The sequence below is a fragment of the Mytilus californianus genome, unplaced genomic scaffold (genome assembly GCF_021869535.1).
Source record: "Mytilus californianus isolate M0D057914Y unplaced genomic scaffold, xbMytCali1.0.p SCAF_15, whole genome shotgun sequence".
NCBI lineage: Eukaryota > Metazoa > Mollusca > Bivalvia > Mytilida > Mytilidae > Mytilus > Mytilus californianus.
Genome location: NW_026262637.1, coordinates 5,622,046 through 5,645,259, shown reverse-complemented (window position 1 = coordinate 5,645,259; position 23,214 = coordinate 5,622,046). Strand labels below are relative to the sequence as shown.

At 33.7% G+C, this 23,214-nt stretch overlaps 1 protein-coding gene and 1 long non-coding RNA gene across 6 annotated transcripts; both read left to right on the top strand.

Moving 5' to 3' along the window:
- The first annotated feature begins 1,397 nt into the window (after window positions 1-1,397).
- Window positions 1,398-4,309, top strand: LOC127725888 (uncharacterized). 5 transcript variants are annotated; one of them, XR_007993258.1, is made up of 6 exons: window positions 1,398-1,478; window positions 1,787-1,863; window positions 2,737-2,885; window positions 3,667-3,834; window positions 3,890-4,002; window positions 4,058-4,309. It is a non-coding gene; the product is annotated as an uncharacterized LOC127725888 (long non-coding RNA). The 5 variants fall into 5 exon arrangements; XR_007993257.1 differs by having other exon boundaries at window positions 3,667-4,002; window positions 4,058-4,113; window positions 4,170-4,309; XR_007993256.1 differs by having other exon boundaries at window positions 3,667-4,002.
- A 1,749-nt stretch (window positions 4,310-6,058) lies between these two features.
- On the top strand, window positions 6,059-22,863 carry LOC127725947 (MAM and LDL-receptor class A domain-containing protein 2-like). Its single transcript, XM_052233252.1, has 16 exons — window positions 6,059-6,182; window positions 6,369-6,401; window positions 6,661-6,693; window positions 7,919-8,013; window positions 8,698-8,766; window positions 11,565-11,760; window positions 12,119-12,356; window positions 13,371-13,581; window positions 15,657-15,879; window positions 16,005-16,085; window positions 16,211-16,291; window positions 16,417-16,497; window positions 17,797-18,040; window positions 20,411-20,624; window positions 20,806-20,893; window positions 22,840-22,863. Exons 1-16 carry the CDS (start codon window positions 6,059-6,061, stop codon window positions 22,851-22,853), a joined length of 2,025 nt encoding a protein of 674 aa, XP_052089212.1. The 3' UTR covers window positions 22,854-22,863.
- The last annotated feature ends 351 nt before the right edge of the window (window positions 22,864-23,214 follow it).

Here is a 23,214-nt window from a genome sequence, read left to right as displayed (position 1 = left end):
TATAAGACAACGCAAAGGGAACATATGCACGCAATGTTATTATGTGAGTTATATATCAGCAAAATATTAGGTTTAATTTTGTCTTTACTTTTCCTTTCAGTTTTACTTAACATCTTTCAATACCTGTCATACCTGTTTCAGTAAAAAAAACATATTGCTATTGTTACACAGTCACTAAACTTTGGATGTAACCAATCCCCCATCTCCGAAACCCATTAGTTAATTAGTTAAAGCTTTGTTATATGCATGATTAAATAACACATTTCGATAAGTCGTTTTCCCTTTATAAATACAGTAATTTTAGTTCATTAAGGTTTCAAGTCGCTCAGAAAAAGCTGATTTTGAACAGTTTTTGTTTTTCTTGCTTAGCTCTCTTTTGTTGGTGACCAGGAAGAAGTGTTTTAATTTTCTGGTCGTAAGCCTACCTATTGAAGTTTATTTTAAACAAACATGTAGAAGCTCTAAAACTGAAAAAAAAATAGCATTCATTGCATGAAGCTGAATAATTATGTCTATACTGGAGACTACGTATCAGATTGATTTTTCACTTTTTTCATTATTGTCATTTTTGTCTTATTTACAAAGTGGCTATTTGTTCGGTTAGCAGGATACATGTTTTAATCTATTTTTGTCAAAAGTTCAGACTCCTTGGCTTTTTTCCTATGATACAGGGTAAAATATTTTGCCCCATAACACCCATTTTTCTTTTCATATAAGACTGCAATAGCTCATAAAAGGTCATTTACCAAAATTTAAGCAGATTCTAGATTTCTCTTATTTCGATTTGAGACCCAAATAATACCAATATGCAAATATAAGGAAAAAGTCTTAGTCAGCCTTTTTTCCCGCCATTTAAAAAAAAATTAAATACCTCAAAAAGATGCTCCATAACCTATCAAGATTTTTAGCTTATTTTGTTCCTTAACTAATGCTCTTCTGACTTATAAAATCAATTTTAAATTCTAGACTTTTTTAATTTCACCTAAGTACATCTTAATTTACAATGTTGTTTTTTCTTCGCCATTTTTCGTGGGTTTGTTTTTTTGCCATGGTTTTATCGATTTTTTTATTTGTGAGTTTTGATTGTCCCAATTTCCCTATATCATGTATATGGGCGGACATGTAGGTAATGTAGCTATTCGTTCAGGTGAGCGGACAAATTTGTTCCTTATGATCTGTATTTTATTGTAAATATGTTAAAAGCCTTTATTGAATACATTTAAAAAGGTTGTTTACGTAAACCGGTAAAAAGATTTTTTTTATGTGAACATGTTAAAAGATCGTATTGTAAACATATAAACAGATCTTATTTTAAGCATGTATTGTAGAAATGTATATCAGGTCAGTTGTGTCCTGGTTTTAGTGAATCAATTATTGAAATGAAGCCACTTGTAATCTTCAACTATTTATATATTCTGTGTGTTTATATTAATTTACAGATATTACATTTGCTGTTTTATTTGTTCCATCATCTTCAGGTATGTATTGCTATACCACCGATCTGTTTCCATAGTTATCGCGAGATCGCGAGATCACGAGAGAGAGAGAGAGAGAGAGAGAGAGAGAGAGAGAGAGAGAGAGAGATTATTGTTTGACACTATATTTTTATTCCGATGAATACACTAAAGCAGTTTGAAATCTAGTGTGATGCTATGTTTACGTCTAGGCATCTAGGCAAATAGCAATTTTATGAAATAAAGGGGTCTTAAATTAATGACTAAGATTTCCATTTTTCATTGTAAGGATATATTTTTTTATCATTCTCTTTACGAGAACTATTTTCCAGGACTCACTTGTTTGATTTGTCAAGACATTGCACATCCAAGGTTCTGTGAAGATGTCGGAGCATGTGCGTCAGGAGAGGTACGCAAATATATTAACTGAAAATGTGTATTGCATTGTAAACGCAATACACAGTTGTATACACTCACACAATTATTTTTTAAATATTCATTTGGCGGAAGAGTGGATATGGAGATGTACACGGAACAAGACAATCTTGAGAAACCCAAAAAGTGCTTTAACCGCTTCTTTTCACATCATAGATACAGGAAGGCCTTCATAACAAAAAATAAAAAAAATAAAACCTACACCACTGCAAGTTCAAATCGAACGCTACCATCAAACTGATCGAATTCGTTGCAAGATGTTCGGTCATGATCAAGATTATGTCAATTAACCATGTGTTTTTTTTTTTTAAATAAAGAAGTGCATCTTAAAAAACAGATCTTATTAGCAGGCAGTTAGGTTTTAGTAGCCCCCTTTTGATATAACTATGCCAAACATGTTATTTATACTGTAAGAATAGTTGTTATTCGTCTCTCCAATCTGTTCGTGTAACTATACATACGACTATCTACAACTTTCTGACGATACTGGAGTGATGGATCTGTATTCTGAATTTTTTAGTCATTTTTTCTCTATTAATTTGTGTGCCCATTGTTCCTGAAAGATTCTATTTTAGCACCCAATTATTTTTTTTTCTTATTTTTTATTTAGCAAATTTTATCTATATTCTTTATGTTTTTGTTCCATTATTCTCTTTTCTGTAAGCAAGCACCAAAACTGTCATATAAAATATGAAAAAACCTACTAAACTACAGTTAACTTGAAAGATCAAATCTACAAATAATATCGCCAACATATGATTATAACTTTCTGATGAGATAATATGTTCAAAAAGAAGTGATGGTTGAAACCTACCATATTGATAAAACTTTTTCTGTTTTTGTATAGAAATGTGGTATGGAACGTAAAATGAATAACTTTGGAGGTGTTTCATACAGTATAGGGTGCAGGAGCGAGAAGGTAAAATGGATTACTTTGGAGGTGTTTCATACAGTATAGGGTGCAGGACCGAGAAGGTAAAATGGATAACTTTGGAGGTGTATCATACAGTATAGGGTGCAGGAGCGAGAAGGTAAAATGGATTACTTTGGAGGTGTTTCATACAGTATAGGGTGCAGGACCGAGAAGGTAAAATGGATAACTTTGGAGGTGTATCATACAGTATAGGGTGCAGGACCGTGAAGGTAAAATGAATAACTTTGGAGGTCTATCATACAGTATAGGGTGTAGGACCGATAAGGTAAAATGGATATCTTTGGAGGTCTATCATACAGTATAGGGTGCAGGACCGAGAAGGTAAAACGGATAACTTTGGAGGTGTATCATATAGTATAGGGTGCAGCAGCGAGAAGGTAAAATGGACAACTTTGGAGGTCTATCATACAGTATTGTGTGGAGGACCGAGAAGGTAAAATGGATAACTTTGGAGGTGTTTCATACAGTATAGGGTGCAGGACCGAGAAGGTAAAATGGATAACTTTTGAGGTGTATCATACAGTATAGGGTGCAGGACCGAGAAGGTAAAATGGATAACTTTGGAGGTCTATCATACAGTATAGTGTGCAGGACCGAGAAGGTAAAATGGATAACTTGGAGGTGTATCATACAGTATAGGATGCAGGAGCGAGAAGGTTAACGGCTAACTTTGGAGGTCTATCATACAATATAGGGTGCAGGACCGAGAAGGTAAAATAGATAACTTCGGAGGTGTATCATATAGTATAGGGTGCAGCAGCGAGAAGGTAAAATGGACAACTTTGGAGGTCTATCATACAGTATAGTGTGCAGGACCGAGAAGTTAAAATGGATAACTTGGAGGTGTATCATACAGTATAGGATGCAGGAGCGAGCAGGTAAAATGGATTACTTTGGAGGTCTATCATACAGTATAGGATGCAGGACCGAGAAGGTAAAATGGATTACTTTGGAGGTCTATCATACAGTATAGGGTGCAGGACTGAGAAGGTAAAATGGATAACTTTGGAGGTGTATCATACAGTATAGGGGCAGGAGCGAGAAGGATAAACGGCTAACTTTGGAGGTCTATCATACAGTATAGGGTGCAGGACCGAGAAGGTAAAATGGATAACTTTGGGTGGTCTATCATACAGTATAGAGTTCAGGACCGAGAAGGTAAAATGGATAACTTTGGAGGTGTATCATACAGTATAGGATGCAGGAGCGAGAAGGTTAACGGCTAACTTTGGAGGTCTATCATACAGTATAGGGTGCAGGACCGAGAAGGTAAAATGGATAACTTTGGATGTGTATCATACAGTATAGGGTGCAGGACCGGGAAGGTTAAACGGCTAACTTTGGAGGTGTATCATACAGTATAGGGTGCAGGACCGAGAACGTAAAATGGATAACTTTGGAGGTGTATCATACAGTATAGGGTGCAGGACCGATAAGGTAAAATGGATAACTTTGGAGGTGTATCATACAGTATAGGATGCAGGACCGAGAAGGTAAAAGATCAATACAAATCGAATGTCGAAGCAGACGGTAAAAAAAAGAACACAAATTAAAAATAAAAGACCTAAACTTTGACCTATAATTGATAACTTTGTATACATCGTGACTTGGATGGAGAGTTGTATTATTGGCACTCATACCACATCTTCTTATTTATACTAAAGATTGAGCAACAAGAACCCAACCAATAAGTTGATCTTAGAATTTGAGGAAAATGTCTTCAGATTTGCAAAGTGCAAAATTATGTTTTTTTACATTTTGATTCTATTTCAGTGTTGTTAATATGAAATCAAGACGGCAGTATTCTCTTTTTATAAGGATTATATAACGTATATAACGAAAAAACACAATTACAAGAATAACAAATAAAGAAAATGTGAAGGTATTTCAAATATTCAAATGAACACATGCGATCACTTTTGTGCATTTGGTGCTCATAAAGAAATTTTATTTCATAAGAAAATCCTACCAAACTGAAATTTCTGAGTTATTTGCCACTTAAATCGAAAATTTGAATAAGTTATATAAAATTAATGTTAGGTATTGAAATTGGAAGAAAAATATAGAAGCTCATACTGCATTTCTTAAAAAAAATAGCCATGAGAAAAATTCTCTTTCTGTATATCATTTAAGATTTTGTTTGATTCTAAACGGTTAAGAGCTTGACATGCTGTATAGAAACTAGCTGAAGACTGTATGTTGTCTCTCTCTTGGTTCTTGTATCGTTCGGTAGCTGTGTCATATACGTATACCATACATCTCCTTTTATTCATAGCCTTTTATCATAAGTTGTGGATTTATATTTTAGATATGTAATACACCACCAAATAATATCACATCACAGTGTAATGAATGTTGTACTACAGATCTGTGTAACACACAAGGATGTGGGGAAACAGGTAATAATTACATCACATTGTAATGAATGTTGTACTACTGATCTGTGTAACACACAAGGATGTTGGGAAACAGGTAATAATTACATCACAGTGTAATGAATGTTGTACTACATATCTGTGTAACACACAAGGATGTGTTGAACCGGGTAATAATTACATCACAGTGTAATGAATAATGTTCTACAGATCTGTGTTACACACAAGGATGTGGTGAAACGGGTAATAATTACATCACAGTGTAATGAATGTTGTACTACAGATCTGTTTACCATACGCACAAGGATGTGGGGAAACAGGTATAAATTACATCACAGTGTAATGAATGTTGTTCTACATATCTGTGTAACACACAAGGATGTGGGGAAACGGGTAATAATTACATCACAGTGTAATGAATGTTGTACTACAGATCTGTTTACCAAACGCACAAGGATGTGGGGAAACAGGTAATAATTACATCACAGTGTAATGAATGTTGTACTACATATATGTGTAACACATAAGGATGTGGTGAACCGGGTTATAATTACATCACAGTGTAATGAATGTTGTACTACATATCTGTGTAACACACAAGGATGTGGGGAAACAGGTAATAATTACATTACAGTGTAATGAATGTTGTACTACAGATCTGTGTTACACACAAGGATGTGGGGAAACAGGTAAAAAATGCATCACAGTGTAATGAATGTTGTACTACAGATCTGTTTACCAAACGCATAAGGATGTGGGGAAACAGGTAATAATTACATCACAGTGTAATGAATGTTGTACTACATATCTGTGTAACACAAAAGGATGTGGAGAAAAGGTAATAATTACATCATAGTGTAATGAATGTTGTATTACAGATCTGTGTAAAACACAAGGATGTGGGGAAACAGGTAATAATTACATCACAGTGTAATGAATGTTGTACTACAGATATGTGTATCACACAAAGATGTGGGGAAACAGGTAATAATTACATCACAGTGTAATGAATGTTGTACTACTGATCTATGTAACCCACAAAGATGTGGGGAAACTGGTAATTTTTACATCACAGTGTAATGAATGTTGTACTACATATCTGTGTAAAACACAAGGATGTGGGGAAACAGGTAATAATTACATCACAGTGTAATGAATGTTGTACTACAGATATGTGTAACACACAAAGAAGTGGGAAAACAGGTAAAAATTACATCACAGTGTAATGAATTTTGCACTACAGATCTGTGTAATACACAAAGATATGGGGAAACAGGTAATAATTACATCACAGTGTAATTAATGTTTTACTACAGGTCTGTGTAACACACAAGGATGTAAGGAAACAGGTAATTATTACATCACTGTGTAATTAATGTTGTACTACAGATCTGTGTAACGCACAAAGATGTAGGGAAACAGGTAATTTTTACATTACAGTTTAATGCATTTTGTACTACAGATCTGTGTAACACACAAGGATGTGGGGAAACAGGTAATTATTACATCACAGTGTTATGAATTTTGTACTACAGATCTTTGTAACACAAAAGGATGTGGGGAAACAGGTAATTATTACATCAAAGTGTAATGAATTTTGTACTACAGATCTGTGTAACACACAAGAATGTGTGGAAACAGGTAATTATTCAGACAAAATAACCATGCTGAAGGTTTATGACACTTTCTGTAGCCATGTGTATTACGAAATGTTCAAAGTGCAATACTATCAAAACAGCAAAGATAATGAATGATAGAGATGTGGCATTTTGAACATATACCAAAGAGAAACTTCGTTCAAAGCAATATTATTGATTGTTTTATTGCATTGAATAGAAAATAGGGATTTTGTGGCAAATAAAGCCAGGATTTTTGCAGAAAAACCACAGACTTCAATACAGAGATGTTCGTTATAATATTTTAAGCATAGATTACTCACTTGTTTGTCCATGATGTGCTAGCGTTTACTGTTTACAAAAAGTCCTAAGCAAACTTTACATTAAAAAAACAAATCGTGTTGAGCCACTAAAATCGAGCGCACCCTAGAAGGTGTACTTGAATTGGTTCATATTTATATTTATTTTAACTAATATCTTAATTTATAAACTTGTTTTAAGGAAATAATTGCTAGCACTGCATGCAATCATCCTCTATTTTTTTAACAACGAATTGTCAAATATTAGAGTACAAGGAAAAAGGCTGAGGATTTTCTATAAAATTTCCATATGTTTAGCATTGAAACAACAAAAAGGTACACAATCCTTAAAAACGAAAGAAAGTATATTGCAATTGATGAACACAATCAAGACAATCAGGAACCTCATAAGTGATGAATAGGAGTAAAACGACGAGTGCCACAAGTGAAACAGGGACTGTTTATCATTCCAGGGCACCTTAGCTCATGCGGGTTTTTGGTTCGGTTTATTTTTCTCAGTCGTTTGGTTTTTGTGTAATGTCTTGTGTTCTATTTATCACTTTTTTTCTCAATGAAACGAAGAAAGACGCGCGACATCCTCGTCAATAGAATGCAACATGGCACAAATATCAGCAAGTGACAGGTATATTTTGTGCTGATCATAACATTTCAAGGCCTTAATGATCTGTCCCTTGCAACTAAAATTAAAAAAACAAAAACAAACGATCGAGTGATCGAATGAATATCTCACGAATATGACTTTTAATACTCTGAAGACATGAACTTTAATACTTTTTTCCCTTAGATAATAATGCTGCTGGTGTAAATGTGTGTTATCGCTGTTCTGGTAATTTACAGTCTGAAACATGCCATAAAATAGCTTTCTGTAAGCAGGATGAGGTAATTAAAATGAGTTTATACTACTGTCTAATGCTAGTGACACAATATTTAGGATAACGTTTTCAGTGACCAATTCATCTGTTTCTTGTATCACATTTAAAACCCAAACGAAGGAAGGAAACATTTTAAACATTTGTGAGAATTACACACAAAGAGGTTCCATAGAAAACAGCCTTATGTCAACGTTGTTTGGTTAGGTTAACAATCATTACAGAACTTATAATCAAAATATTCCAATTAAATCACGCATTGAATTCAATTATAAGTTTATTATTACTCAATAGCAAGATACAGGTATATCATCCAGTAGACATTAATACGTACGTCATTGCCAAGTAGACAGTTACATGTAATAGTAGATGTTGTCAAATATGATCCGGCCGTGAGATGAAACTAACTGATATACAACACTCCAATTATACCAAAAGCTATCTGAATCCACCTTTATTGAATAAAGCGAATACTAGTAAATTAAATAGATAAAAATAAAAACAATAAAATGAAGCACAAATATTAGGAACGTTAAACATGGCAATACATCAATTGTTATCAGGACCGAAGTTTCAAAAGAGTGATAACGTGCAACGCTTGAAATTAAAATGACATTTTATATCAATTTGTTTGTGTCATACTGGTACTTAGTTTGCTATGCAAACACACTTACTCTTTTTATCAATATTGTAGTTATGTTTCACGAAGGAAGAGTTCAGAAATGGAGAAAAATACATTTTCACCGGCTGTATGGAAAAGCGTGTAAGTAAAAAGTGAGAATTATAATCGTAAGCTAATAATACGAAGACGGCAAAAGTTTAGTTTGGATTTTGAACGAACATTCACAAACAGAGCCAAAATATCGATACCGACATCGACTTGGGTCATTAAAGTCTGAGAATAAATTGTCTTTCGTCTGTTGTTTTGATGACACTGGGAAACAATGGAAATTCTCATAAATTGTTTCTAAGATAAGTTCGTGATCAGAAGCATCCCGTTATAATTTAAAAGCTGAAGACGTTTTGCTTTAATACTTGAGTTAACCCAATCCTTTCATTGGGAATTTTTCTTGCCCGGAGCATATATGTTTTATCCTTTGAAAAAAAATACGTTGCGTACCATTGCAGATGACTTCTAGGTGACATAATAGATGGTTAGAATGTTTTCATGTTGATCCAATGACTATACATATTCTTGATTATAATGGAAAGACCCTTTCAGTGCATATTAGAGTTTAATCAAGTAGTAACATTACGCCACCCTCATATAATAAATTGTTAAATATATAAAAATCGGTTTAGAAACCCACATCTAAACCATATATATTCGTAATTATCAAGACAATAGATATAAGAAGATGTGGTATGAGTGCCGATGAGACAACTCTCCATCCAACTCAAAATTTATAAAAGTAAACCATTATAGGTCACAGTACGGTCTTCAACACGGAGCCTTGGCTCACACCGAACAGTAAGCTATAAAGGGCCCCAAAAAATTACTAGTGTAAAACCATTCAAACGGGAAAACCAACGGTCTAATCTATATAAAAAACGAGAAACGAGAAACACTTATGAACCACATCAACAAACGACAACTACTGAACATTAGATTCCTGACTTAGGACAGGTGCATTCGAGTTCCCCATAGGTATAAATCCCTGGGGACATGCCCTACACCCTTCATATAGTTAATTGTTAAATATCTTGAAACTTGTGCATATTTTCATCATAAACTATATAGTCCTTATCGTCATGCTTGTTCCTAAGCAATCTTTATTCTGAATTTCTATGATAAGGCGTTTTCAATGCACCGTAGGTTTTGGTTTTTGAGGTCAGGTCCCGTTTCTCAATCAAATTGTTCAGATTTCTACTCCCAAATCCTAGTATATTTCTAAATTGTCCTTCGAAAATATTGGGCATGCACCATTTATTGTTTTCAACGGGGTGGTGGGTCATGCAGAGTTGGAGTTCCTTCAGACACTTGTCAAAAACAAGAAGATCAAAGAAGCCAGATCATTTAATTTTACATTCAGATATTGATGATGTTCTTCTCTTTAACAATCCAAATTTTTCTGATTGGGTTCCATTAATATATCCTCTAGAACTAGAAATTAAAGAAAAGCAGACACGTGGTCCTCCGCCTCATTTTTGACTTTGACTTTGAATTTGACATAAGCGGTCATCTTAGTACCATCTATGAATCTATGACAAACGAGACGATTTTAATTTTGAAATTATAAATTTCCTCCAACCTAGCAGCAATATACCAACTTCACCTGCATATGGGATATACATTTCCCAACTCATTCAGTATTCAAGAGCTTGCAGCTGCTACTCAGACTTTATAAAACGTCATCAGTGTCTGAGCAGAAAGTTGATGAACCAGGGTTATGTCAAAGAATGTCTCGTCATTTTTCTAAAACAGTTCATCGGAAGACCTTGTTGATAAATATTCCGTATCAACTTCACCACAAATAATATATGATGGTCTTGAAGTATAGATTCTAGGTACTGGCGTTGTTTATCATCTTTATTACGTGTTAAAATGTTCTTTTTATTTGTCTTTGTATATTTTTAACCTTTACTGATTAGTCCATTTTGGTAATATACTTGGCTGGCAGGGTATTTATACATCCCGCCATTGTGTTATTGTTCTATGGTCATTTTTTGTATTCTGGTCTTTCATGTTTGCTTATGTATTTTGTCTATAGAGTGTCTATATGCCATTTTGTTTTTCTTTATTGAAATAGTTATTTGTTTTTATATAGTGATTAAGGTTATAACACAATGTTGACTACTATACCCCAATTTTTGACAATTGTACCTATTATGTCTGTTTGTTTTGCTCACACATTGTTGTCAATATGATTGAATTCTATGCGACTGCCATACAAGTGAGAGGTTTATCTAGCTATAAAACCAGGTTTAATCATTTTCTTAATAAGGAAACGCCTGTACCAAGTCAGGTATATGACAGTTGCTTTCCATTCGTTTGATGTGTTTGAGCTTTTGAATTTGTCATTTGATAAAAGACTTTTGATTTGAATTTTCCTTGGGAGTTTGGTATTTTTGGTATTTTATTTTTTTTCTATATATGGAAAACGATTAGGATTCCCGCCTTGACACTACCTTTCCAGTGTTAATATGTCTTTATTGTGCATTTCCATATAGCAGAAAGGGAGAACAATGTTTTCAGTCGATTCAATCAGTACCACATTTCTTGACAGAATACCACATAACAGAGCATCTTCACCCTTCCGAAACCCCGGTTTTTCTGTGTTATTCGTGTTGCTCAATATTTAGTTTTCTGGGTAGTGTTTTGTTGTCTATCTACTCTTTTTTTTTCCTCTGGCCATGGTGTTCTTTTTTTTTAAATTGGCTATGATTTTTGTTACATTTTCACTTTTTTTTCTTATTATATTATGCCAATCATAAAATGCTCACAAGATTTGACTATTAAATATTTATAAAATCTAATAAAGTTATAATAATAACTATGCAGAAGTAAGTTGAAATCTTGTTTTCATTTTCAATATTATTCTGTTGATACTTTTCTTACAGATGTGTAATATGGACATTGATTCTATATTTGGAAAGAGGGCAGAACCTGATCTACAATGTTGTTCCGATAACCTATGTAACGGTCATATTAACCAAACACTGACGACAATAAAACCTTCACAAACGTCATCAACCCCAGTTATTCCGGCGTCAACAACCCCATTTATTCCAGCGTCAACAAGTGCTCCCGTTACATGTTTGTATTTTAGAATTTTTCATTGATAGATTTCTTGTCAAATAGATACGTGTCACTTCACCAAACTATTCGTACATTGGACACGTTTTAGACAAATACAAATCCCTACATTAAATGTAGAAAGGATGTCAATAGAAGATACAGAGACAAGGCAGATAAGGGTAAATAAGCAGCTTGCATAGGCGGATCCAGGGCCTTTTTGTAATTTGGATATAGTTACGTTTTAATATGTTCTAAATCAAAATAGTAAATCGGTGATCATGAATTTGACAGCTTATGTCCCTTTTTAATGGTTCTTTTTGTACTGTGGTGGTTCTCTTCTTAAACCAAGTTTCAAATAACTAGAATTGTTTTACAGTAATACCAAGCGAATGTACAAATACAGCTTCATCTGTAGTATCACCAATCAACTGTGACTTTGAAAAAGTCGATATCTGCAATTACATGGAAGATAATAACAATAAAATTGATTGGAGAAGACACACTGGTATGACGTCATCATTGAATACCGGACCGTCTGCTGATCATACCACGTCCAAAGGTTACTACATGTATATAGAAACATCTCTTGCCTTAAGAAAGGGAGATAGCGCTAGGTACTTTTTTTATAAAATAATTGTGATATATGTATATATATTTTTAGAATTATTGACACTGACGAAGGCAATTTGTTAAGCCGAAATATTTGTCAACACGATTTTATAACATCATCTTCGTATATTACCATCTTATATTAGTACCGTTGTGCAAATCTTTAGAATTATATATTTTTTTTCATTGTCTTTTCCCTTAAACGGACATTGATTTTTGGCAACTATATCTTTATGATTATTAAATTTATTACTAAATTACTGATTATTTTTACCAGTCAATCAATGTCTTTAACATTGTACGTTTTATAGGTTTTTTTTATAATAATAAAAATAACACGGGTCCACACAACTAATTTTCTCTTGAATGTATGCAAGTTGAAATGAAACGACACTTAGCCTATCGTATACTAGTTTTTCAAGAGTTTCGGAAATGAATATTCTGGCTGGTAGTAACTGGAAATAAATTATTTTGCTCCAGACAGAATGAAAATGAATATTTGGTCAAACGAAATGCGAAAAGGCAGGACAATGCAGGAACTAGTTGTGTACAAGATTGATAATATTATTTAAAATGTTTGCGCGGAAAGGAAACAAATAAGCCTTACTACCAACTCATGGACTTGAATATTCAATAAAAAAAAAAACATCAACTAAAAAACGCCCCGCCCCAAAACATCAAATGGTTGACGCCATAAATAGTAAATCGTGAATTCTAAATTGTGCTGATTATACTGCAATGACTAAAAATATCTGAATATTGATTGCAAAAATGGCTTATATGTGTTTTTGGTTGTCTCATCGACGTTTACTCTAGATTCCTATTAATTAAAAAAAATGGTCATATCTTAACAACATCAGACTAGATCAAAATAACCGATGTACTCTAATATCAACTTCGTTACAAAACGAACCAAAACTAACAATAAAACATTGTTTTTGTTTCATGTATTATAGACAGTTCAATGTATGAATTGTGATGTTCTACAAATGTAATTATGTAAAGCAATTGACATTTAGGATATGGTCTATGCCAACATCATCGACAAAAGGTCAGTGCATATCCTTCTGGTATAACATGTATGGTGTCTCCATAGGAACACTCAATGTCTACATCGCTGACAATTCTACCGGTACTGAGCAGATAAACCTGGTATGGTCCCTGTCTGGTAACCAAGGCAACACATGGCACATTGCAAACGTCCCATTGTCGGATCTACAGTCGATGAAGGTAATATGCAAGCACTTGAACGTTTAAATCCACCCAGAAATAAATGATTATATAGTTTAATAAAAAATTGTACTAATAATTGTTATCTGAGAATGATAATGATAATGTATAATTAACGACTTTCAATAAGAACTGAGTTATTTACCAAAAAGAATATATATATCGAAAACAGAGTTTAACTGAAATATACCAGGGTTTATCATCTTAATAACGTGTTAAAGTATTCTTTTATTTGTCTTTATTACTTTTACTGTTAAGTCTGTTTTTTGAAGTATCCATTTGACGTGAATCCCATCATACTTTGAACGACAAAATTATTTTATTTATTAATATTACTTTTACTGTTAGGTCTGTTTTTTTTTTGTGATATACATTTGACGTGACTCTGTATTTATGTATCCCGTCATACTTTGAATCACTATATTATTTTATTTATTAATATTACTTTTACTGTTAAGTCTGTTTTTTGTGATATCCATTTTACGTGACTCTTTACTTATGTATCCCGTCATACTTTGAACGACAAAATTATTTTATGTCTACCTGTGCGAATTTCAAACGCGCGATTTTACGCCAGTAATTAAAACCTTCCATCCTTTATGGGTGGATTTTACATAGATAAATATAATCGTATAATAATAAAGCAAAATGAGGATGTTAAATTTGATGTATGCCTTTTTTTTGCTTCTTTGTTACATTTGTTTGTTTTTATAGTGATTAAGATGATAACACAATGTTGACTGCTGTACCCCTATTTTTGACATTTTTACCTATTGTGTCTGTTTGTTTTGTTCACGCATCGTTGTCAATATAATGGAATTTGATACGACTTTCATACAAGTGAGAGGTTTAGCTAGCTATAAAACCAGGTTCAATCCACCATTTTCTACATAAGAAAATGCCTGTACCAAGTCAGGAATATGACAGTTGTTATCCATTCGTTCGATGTGTTTGAGCTTTTGATTTTGCCATTTGATTGGGGACTTTCCTTTTTGAATTTTCCTCGGAGTTTAGTATTTTTGTGATTTTACTTTTTGCAGACCTTTCCATGTCCTTTCCGTACTGTGACCTATAATGGTTTACTTTTATAAATTTTGACTTGGATGGAGAGTTGTCTCATTGGCACTCATACCACATCTTCTTATATCTATCTAAAGGGCATACGATACAGTTTTGATCCCACGGTGAATTATTGACGAGAGTTTGCGTACAAGCTATTTTTCACCTAGTCAGTTCAAATATGTTATACAAAATATACCTTCATGTGCTACTTTTAGAGGTAAATGGGGTCGAAATTTTGGACATTTACTGAAAATTTCGGTTTCATGGACATTTCTATCTTTTGGAAAGACATACTTACCATTTTTGTTTCAAAAGATAAACGCAAGCGGATTTTTGTAAAAGCATCTGGAATATCTTCTCTACATAAGTGAGCTTTGAATTTGTGTATCAATTCTTTGTAAATTGTTCGCTTGTATCCCATTTTCATGATTTTAGTCAAAGAACGGCATTTTCTGCTGTATATTTATCTAATTTAAAAAAAAAAAATACATGGTCGATATGTTCATAAAAAATGGCACAAATAATCTTCACACATAATCAAGCCAAATGTCATATTCAAAAAGAGGGGTTAATGAACTCGTTTTCAACTTAAATCAGTCTGAATGATAAAAATCAGTCTAAAATGCATCTTTTCCAGTTTGACGACGTGAAAAATAACATATTACGCTAGCAATATAAAAATCAGGAGATATGGTATGATTACTAACGAGACAACTATCCACCAAAGTTCAAATAAAGTGAAGGCAACCGTACAGCCTTCAACAATGAGAAAAACCCATATCGTATAGTCGGCTATAAAAGGTCATTACTTCCCCTGTAACTGTATCGTATGCCCTTAATTCAGCCAGGGCTTATAAACATATTTTAATAGGAGATTTGAGCTATGAGACAACAACCCCACATCATATTGTGGAAAGAAAACATTTTATCTTTCATTTCGTGGTTCGTGACATATGAGATATTAAGATGATATGCAAATAGAAACGTAAAGAAATTGAATTCTGTTAATTTAGGTAATATTTGAAGGAATTGCTGGGGACGGCTACACAGGAGACATAGCCATTGATGATATACAACTGATGGATGCATGTCCCTGTCCGGACAGTATCCCTACCCCGGGGCCTTCAACAATCGCTCCTCTGTCAACAGAATATCAAACAGATAGTACAACACCACCTTCAATTACAATAACATCTCAGGCATCCGAGGCTACATCTACACTACCAACCACTACGGGTAATATATAATTATAAAACAGATAGTACAACACCGCCTTCCATTACATTTACAATAACACCTCAGGCATCCGAGGCTACATCTACACTACCAACCACTACGGGTAATATATAATTATAAAACAGATAGTACAACACCGCCTTCCATTACATTTACAATAACACCTCAGGCATCCGAGGCTACATCTACACTACCAACCACTACGGGTAATATATAATTATAAAACAGATAGTACAACACCGCCTTCAATTACATTTACAATAACATCTCAGGCATCCGAGGCTACATCTACACTACCAACCACTACGGGTAATATATAATTATAAAACAGATAGTACAACACCGCCTTCCATTACATTTACAATAACACCTCAGGCATCCGAGGCTACATCTACACTACCAACCACTACGGGTAATATATAATTATAAAACAGATAGTACAACACCGCCTTCCATTACATTTACAATAACACCTCAGGCATCCGAGGCTACATCTACACTACCAACCACTACGGGTAATATATAATTATAAAACAGATAGTACAACACCGCCTTCAATTACATTTACAATAACATCTCAGGCATCCGAGGCTACATCTACACTACCAACCACTACGGGTAATATATAATTATAAAACAGATTCTATAAACCTAGCAAGTCCACAAAACACAACATAGAAAACTGAATATTAGCAATACGAACTCAACCAACAAAATCGGGAGTGATCTCCAGTGTTCCGAAAGGGTGATTCCACAAAACACAACATAGAAAACTAAATATTAGCAATACGAATTCAACCAAAAAAATCGGCAGTGATCTCCGGTGTTCCGAAAGGGTGATATCCTTCTTCACAAGTGACACCCATCGCGTTGCCTTTGTTATGATACAGTAAGTGATAGTTAGTAATAGTTAGATAATTGCTTCAGGCCATAGCGGATCGGCAGCTGTCTTTTTGTCGAGCTGCAAGATATTGCAAAATTCATTTACCATCAGATCACATGAATACTCTAACCATGATGGAATGTGATAGAATACGAACTGTTTCTCAAGACTAAGGAGAGATAAAACCACAACAGATACGACGAGGTCTTCTTTATATTTCGATTTATAACTGAAACTTGATATGATATGTTAGAGCGGGTGTTTCGTAAATTTTTTATATACAAGCCATGACACCTATGAGGAAACTACTGCAAAAATTGTTTCCAGATATAATTCTACCTAAATATTTCAAAAACTGCTTTTATACAGATACTATATTTTAGGTCAGTGAAAATTAGCAGAACAACACACAAATCACGATAAAAAAATACTGAGGTCAATGTACGATCTTCAATGAATATATGTACATGGAAAATGTCAGGCTCTAGTGCCAAGAACATATTTTCCAATATCAATTTAGTTAAAATTGTACACTTTAATTAAATAGTCATTATATGTATCTAATACTTTAAATTCAACTTATTTTCGCGAATACAGAGTACCTTATAATTTTGGTCATTGTATTTATATAAGATAATATTCGAGTTTGACATGTACGTGACGATTTATAGACCTATCAAGAAATTACTCGCGAAAATAAATTTGTTTCCAATATTGTAAAAACCAGCGAAATGAATGTTATCTGCAGTTGTAAACGATGTCATACGATTACGAAATTCCAACAGAACGATGTATATAGCTTATTCCATGATTGAACGTTACACAGTTGACTATTTTTCCCAAAAAATCTTAAAATTGTTTGATATCAAACTTCTTTGTGACATACATTTATATAAAATTTGGACCACATTAGAAATGTCAGGAATAATAGAGTGAACAAATGTAGACTCATAAGAATATGACTAATTTTTTGAAGAAATAAAGGATAAATTCGCATTCCCTTTAATCTGTCACTGTACACTCTTCCTTTTAAGTAACACTACCTCCAGTATCAACCAGTCCTACTATTGTGGAATCGCCTATTAATTGTGCCTTTGAAAACACTAGTATCTGTCACTACCGGCAGGAGTCAGGGGAAGAACATGATTGGTTAAGACATTCGGGTAGGACCAATTCTCTAAATACCGGACCAATTGCGGACCATACCTATAATACTTCCAGAGGCCATTATGTGTACCTAGAATCATCAAATTCAATAAAGAAAGGAGAAATAGCAAGGTATTATATACTTTTAAAATGATAAAAGAAAATTAAAAGAGATGTGGTATGATCGCCAATGAGAAAACTATCCACCAGGGACAGTATAATGTGGATATAAGAAACTTTATGTAACCGTACGGCCTTCAACAATGAGAAAAATCAATACTGCACAGTAAGCTATAAATAAAACCTCTGGCATGATACAATGAGGAAAACACTCGGTCTGATTTAAGTAAAGACAATAACAGATGAAAAATATGGTAGATAGCAACCAAACTCCTTTTAAACTTAAACAGTGGTGTAACAGCACAACATATGAAAATACTGTAACAATCAATTGGAGAGGGCTGAAATTATCTGAACTTATATCAGATTGGCACGAATCACGAATCTTAGAGTACTCGAAGTTACTAAAAGCTAGTTTAAAGCTAATTACAAAAAATAAGTAAATGTAAATCATGTTTTCCAAAACTATAATATCAATCAGTACACATCCAACGAGTTTTATTTTAAGATGTCTACGGTCATAAACAGTCTTTGAAAAGCACGACCTTGTGCAATGCCTAAATATAAGTCTGTACAGGATGTAGGACCATAAGTGTTCATAACTGTATAGCAATACATTTTAAGTTATGTTTTGATTAATAAAAAACAAAATCAATGTTAGTACCGATAAAGACAATATTCAAAGATCTTACTGCAGGGTTAAACTGATAACCTATAAGAAAAAGGTTATTGAAAGGATCAGTAATTTAACATAGATCGTATCTAAAATTTACGGGTTCTATAACCAACATTACGGTAAAATTAGAAAGTGATGTCTCGTTTGAATTAAGGTTTGAATTTCTATAGGTAAAATCATCTACTAGTATGAAGAACGATTGATTGATCGTTGATTGCTTAACATTACGTACCTTGACCTATAATGGTTTACTTTAATAAATTGTAACTTGGATGGAGAGTTGTCTCATTGGCACTCATACCACATCTTTCTATATCTATATATTAATATTTCATGCATATTCAGGACGAGAACAAATTAACAATTAATACAATAGGTTGACCGGGATGAAAGGCGGGTTATGTGGACTGTCACTGGAAATGAGGGTATGTTGAATAGAAATAGAAAGTTTTCCATGAAACAGGTCACCTATGTACCCCCCTCCCCCCGGAGGGATGCTCTATGGGTTTTTCAACGTGCAAAAAGCGTGGAACTCTCCCTACAGGAGGTATCGGATTTAACGTCCCCATTCCGATCGTACATGGCTTCGTATTTAAACATCCCTCCAGCCAAACGGACACCCAACTTTAGCCAGGGTTAAACTGCCCGAACGTGAGAAGTCCAGGGATGACCACATTTCTATACTTCAGTCAACCCTTGAAATGTATAAGGACGAAAAATTGTCTCTTTTGTCGTTAATTTTTGTATATAATTTCTTCTGTTTAACTGAAATATACAATTTAAAAAAAAAAGGACAATTATTGTTTATATATAGATTCTACCACTGCATCGAGTGTAATACGATATTTATCCACTCGAGACAGTTAAATATTCAAAATTTAACCAGCGAGAGTGGTCAAATATCGTATTGCACGAGATATGGTGCTGGAATCAGTTTCTCCTCTAATGATTTTAAGACGATATGCAGACAAACTTAATCCTTCGTTTCGAATGTTCTGCAAAAAGATGTGTTCTTTATATGTGACGTCATCAGGCATGATCGCCTTTTTCATGACGTCACAATAGGAATTTAAGATAAAATCAAGAAAACTTGACGTCATAATAGAAGTTTGACCAATGAAAAGCTGAGATGAAACGAACCACACGTTGATTAAATAAAAATAATAAATGGGTCAGGAAAAGGATAAATCGGGTAAGAATTAGAGAAATAAAGTTATGTATTGTCAGTTCCCTTTGGTAAATATCCGGAGTATAATTTTCATATTCCTTGATGATTAAAAAAGCAAACATATCATCAAGGTAAATGGTAAGTGTTATTTCAAAGGACTATTTAATTAAATAAGAAAGCTTGCTTTGAGAAGATAAGATTTGTCGAATTGTAGTGTATTGAGTCGAAAAGTCATAACTCACAACAGAATTGAAAGCACCATCAAAAGCACATAAATCAATTAAAACACCTTAAGAGTGTTTTAATAATCCAAACATAAATAAATCCATTATTTAATAGAACTATTTAGTATCATTTATAATTCATCATGTTCATTACACGATTAATTTATAACTTCTGAGTTTTCAGACTCAGATGAAATAAAATGATCGAGATCTATTGCAACTAACACGCTTTTATACTCCAGTTATATGAAAATCTGTCAGTAATATATGTAAGCTCACATAACCTTAATCGTATTCGATATTTTGTATGTTAGATTATGGACACCGTTGATCACACCAACAAATGGTCAGTGCTTGTCGTTCTGGTACAACATGTACGGCATGACTGTGGGAAACTTAACAATTTATACCGGTAACAACTCAACAGGAAGTGAACAGTTAGATAGCGCTATATGTACAATCTCTGGAAATCAAGGACAATCGTGGAAACAAAAATGTATTCTTCTACCGGATTCTAAACCAATAAATGTAAGTTTAATATATACGGCATTTAACAAAGGTGTAACCAGAAAAAAGTTCTTTATTACTTTCAAATTGTCCTTTCGTTTGCATTTAAATTGCGTTCATCCGCATTAATATAAGCTGAACAGATATCAAAGCTCTTTGATCTTTGATTTTTTATTTTCCAATACATTTTGATATTTTGTAGATTGTGTTCGAGGCAGAAACAGGGGATGGCTACACGGGAGATATTGCCTTAGATGATGTCAATCTTAACTTTGTTTGTCCATGTCAAGGTCAGTTTTCTATTTAGTGAGAATTTATTATTCTTTCTTTCGCTGCTAGCCGAACATAAGTGTATTTTTATCAAAAAAAATCTCTTAAACATATCCCAAAACCATGTATCCTGCATATTGAAAATAGAGCTAGCTGTTGTTTTTAATGGTTTGTTAATATGCGTGTTAAATGTGTGTGCAAATAGAGATTTTAACATATGTTTAATACATATATAATCCATTGCATATGTGTTACTGGTAGTAGATCAATTAAACAGGTTTGGGGGAAATCGCCCAAATGGGTTATACATTTACTTGCAAAACACATTTTTTGGATTCAAGGGAAAATATTACAAAGCGCAAAAAGTCATATAAAAGGCAACATCTTTTGGTTAGGCAACTTTATGAATACCTGGTTGTTTATGAGTTTGATCACTTGGAAGATTATGTTTTCAGAGGGATCACTCTAGCAACTTATTCATTTTCTGGAAAAGTTGCTAACCAAAAGTTGCTACTAATGACCTAAACAAATGCACTGTTCAAGAGAGAGGCGAAAGATACCAAAGGGACATTCAAACTCTTAAAGTCGAAAACAAACCGACAACGCCATTGCTAAAAAAGAAAAAGACCAACAGAAAAACAGACAAACAATAGTACACAAAACACAACATAGAAACTAAAGACTGAGCAACACGAACCCCACCAAAAATTTGGGGTGATCTCAGGTGCTCCGGAAGGGTAAGCAGATCCTGATCCACATGTGGCACCGTCGTGTTACTCATGTTAGTACAACCCCGGTATTAAGTCTAATTCGGTAGGTCACATTCGGGAAAAAGGGGACGAGATTGTAGTTACGACATAAGGAACATATCCGCTATCATCTCCGAAACGGATATTCCGTAACGGTCAACCAACTCGTGATTGCGTCTGTAAAATTTACGAAGGGGTGATTTCAACTTCACCACTTAGGACTCTTGGTTCAATAGCTTCCTTGTGAGTAGCAACCCTCTATCGAGGAAATCATGATAGGAAATACAAGCACTCGAGAATCGTATCAACTAGGAGATATATACTCCGTATGCAGGCGCTGCTGGAATGTTGCTACATAAAATGGAAAGTTCACAATTGGGAAGCTGAAATCATCTCTTTTGTCATAAAGTTTTGTTTTCAATAGTTTTGCTAAATTCAAAAAATTAAAATCTTAGCACTGAAAATTTTCATCTATAATACCTTAATGGTTATTATGACGAATGGATAATTATGACCCTTAAGGTGATTGTCCCTAACCTGTTATAACCAGTTCTTGCAACCCGTGCTGTACTGTTAGAAAGATATATGTAGTATTTTATAAAAATTGTATTTTTTGTAACTGAAAAGTGAAGAATTAACTAACGTGCATGTAAAGTTTGTGTCCATGATTTCTATGTTTCACTCCTTCAGAATAATAAAAAAATATATCGAGGCGATAATAATGAAACGTTGACTCAAAAATGCACCCCTAAAAAGTCCCAAAAGGAACATACTCTTAATAAATGCTAGAAGGGATCTTCCATCGTACTAGAAGCTCGAAAACGTTCGAAAACGAATCGGTCATTTAAATTTCTTTTGAAGTACGTTTTAGTATGAAAATATATCACATTGGTCTATATGAATCTGCGCATACCACTTCGACGTTGTCATACAGTCATGTATAAACATATGCGCTTCTTCTCCTTTATTTTTTTCAAAGTTATGGTTTATCAGCTTGTAAGAAAGCTGTCCTCCTTTAATTTCAATATCCCTTTATTTAGTCTAGATCTTTGGCGAATACCAGTCTAACTGGCAATCATACTACATTTTCTTATTTTTATATTTATCTAAGAGAACATACGTATTCATATGTTCATGTGTATATCATATTAATATATTGCTAATATATTAAAGTCATTGCGATTTGATTCACATTTAACTATTTTCTTTTATTTCAGATACTTGTAGCTGAGATATGTGACTTAAATAAAAAAATATATATTATCAAACTTTGCCTCTGTGTATTTTGATGCTATTTAATTTTTTGATTTCATCTGTTTTTATTGCTGTTATTTGATTGTCGACTACCGGAAAACCTTAAAGATACTTAGACTAGGCATCCGTTGTGCTAGATCAAGTAGTCGGTTTCACAAAAAAAACTTACGACTAAGATTGGTCGTAAGTATACTGAATTGTTCATGCCTTACGATTAATCTTAGTCGTAAGTTTTTTTTGTGAAACCGACTCCTGGTTGTAAGTCAGGGTAATGAAACACCCCTTAGTTCAATAGAAACATTAAAAAACAGATGAATTGATATTCAAGCATATAGACG

What these genes read in the sequence shown, in the direction of transcription:
- LOC127725947 (XM_052233252.1), top strand. Translation starts at nt 6,059, where the DNA reads ATGAATGTTGTATTACAGATCTGTGTAAAACACAAGGATGTGGGGAAA. An exon ending in ACAAAGATGTGGGGAAACAG is followed by an intron (nt 6,183 to 6,368) that starts GTAATAATTACA and finishes GTTGTACTACAG; the next exon opens with ATATGTGTAACACACAAAGA. An exon ending in AGAAAGGGAGATAGCGCTAG is followed by an intron (nt 12,357 to 13,370) that starts GTACTTTTTTTA and finishes ATTGACATTTAG; the next exon opens with GATATGGTCTATGCCAACAT.